A 1,216-nucleotide genomic window follows, 5' to 3' on the forward strand; every position below is an offset into this window, starting at 1 on the left:
CCGTCCCTGGGATTCTCCAGGCAAGAACACTGGAGTGGGTTGCCATTTCCTTCTCCAATGCATGAAAGTGAAAAGTGAAAGTGAAGTCGCTCAGTCGTGTCCAACTCTTAGCGACCCCATGGACTGCAGCCTACCAGGCTCCTCCATCCATGGGATTTTCCAGGCAAGAGTACTGGAGTGGGGTGCCATTGCCTTCTCCATCCTTCCTAAGACCCCACAATAACTCTTGGAGGGAAACGAGTGGAGTGTGGGTTTGGGGGAGAGGTATCCTCCCTATCTGCGCTGTAAGAATGTTAGGTAAGGCTGGAAGCTCAGGGACTGGTCCTCTAATGCTAGGTTCCTGGTTCTCGAACATTCTGTGGCCATGGAGATGACCATTACCATAAGCGGGCTGTTTGAGTGAGGACTCCAGAAAGGCCCTTCAGGAAGGCAACTCTTCCTGAAAGAGTGCATGGCGACTCTTCACCCTGTCACTCATCTCCTCATCTACTTACTTGCCTATTCATGTGTTTACTCATGCTTGTACTTGTTGATTTATTTTTTTAGCATCTTTGTAGAAGACTAAGCTGCTGAGCTGGACAGAAGCCACTTGGCGCATTAGGCATGGAAAGCCTTACCACGAAAGGTGAGACCTAGGAACCACTGAGGAGGAAGCTGAGGAGGGTTGAGGGGCGGGGTTCCTATCGTTACCAGAAGCCTATTCGCCCAAAAGCTTGAGGGCGGGGCCAAGGGCCGTCCTGGAGGTGAGGGGCGGGGCGATGCTCCTACTTAAAATTTCAGGAGCCAGTTGCGATCCCAAGGCAGTCAAACCGGTAGGGGGTGTGCAGGCATGTAGAGAGCGGTCGAAGTCCTTTGGGCTCTGGCGCGACCTGTCCCTCGCTCAGACCAGACCGTTGGGTTAGCAAGCTCACGTTGGTGGGTCGGGGAGGGGGGAGTTCAGACGCATGCGCAGTGCTCTGGGGCCCCTGAGGGAGGAAAGAGCTCAGGCTGAGGAAAGCGTGTGCCTAGACCCAGCGCGGCCATGTGTGATGCTGGCGGTTACCAAGCCCTGCGGGGGAGAAGCGCGGGCCAACTCAATGGCAGGCCCTGGGCAGCAGCCTTGGAGGAGTCCAGCTACGAGTACGGCTCCACGAAGTACCTACTGCTGTGTGGCCTGGGCGGGATGCTGAGCTGCGGACTGACGCACACGGCCATCGTGCCTCTGGACCTGGTCAAG

General features: G+C 56.1%; 1 protein-coding gene across 1 annotated transcript in view; it reads left to right on the top strand.

The window, feature by feature from the left end:
* The first annotated feature begins 1,021 nt into the window (after positions 1 to 1,021).
* Positions 1,022 to 1,216, top strand: part of LOC104993766 (phosphate carrier protein, mitochondrial-like) — a 1,146-nt gene continuing 951 nt past the window's right edge. Inside the window, exon 1 of the mRNA XM_010847154.1 lies at positions 1,022 to 1,209. Within this exon, the coding sequence (XP_010845456.1) occupies positions 1,022 to 1,209 (188 nt within the window). The remainder of the gene's footprint in view (positions 1,210 to 1,216) is intronic.

Source organism: Bison bison, unplaced genomic scaffold (assembly GCF_000754665.1).
Source record: "Bison bison bison isolate TAMUID 2011002044 unplaced genomic scaffold, Bison_UMD1.0 scf7180017864244, whole genome shotgun sequence".
Taxonomy (NCBI): Eukaryota; Metazoa; Chordata; class Mammalia; order Artiodactyla; family Bovidae; genus Bison; species Bison bison.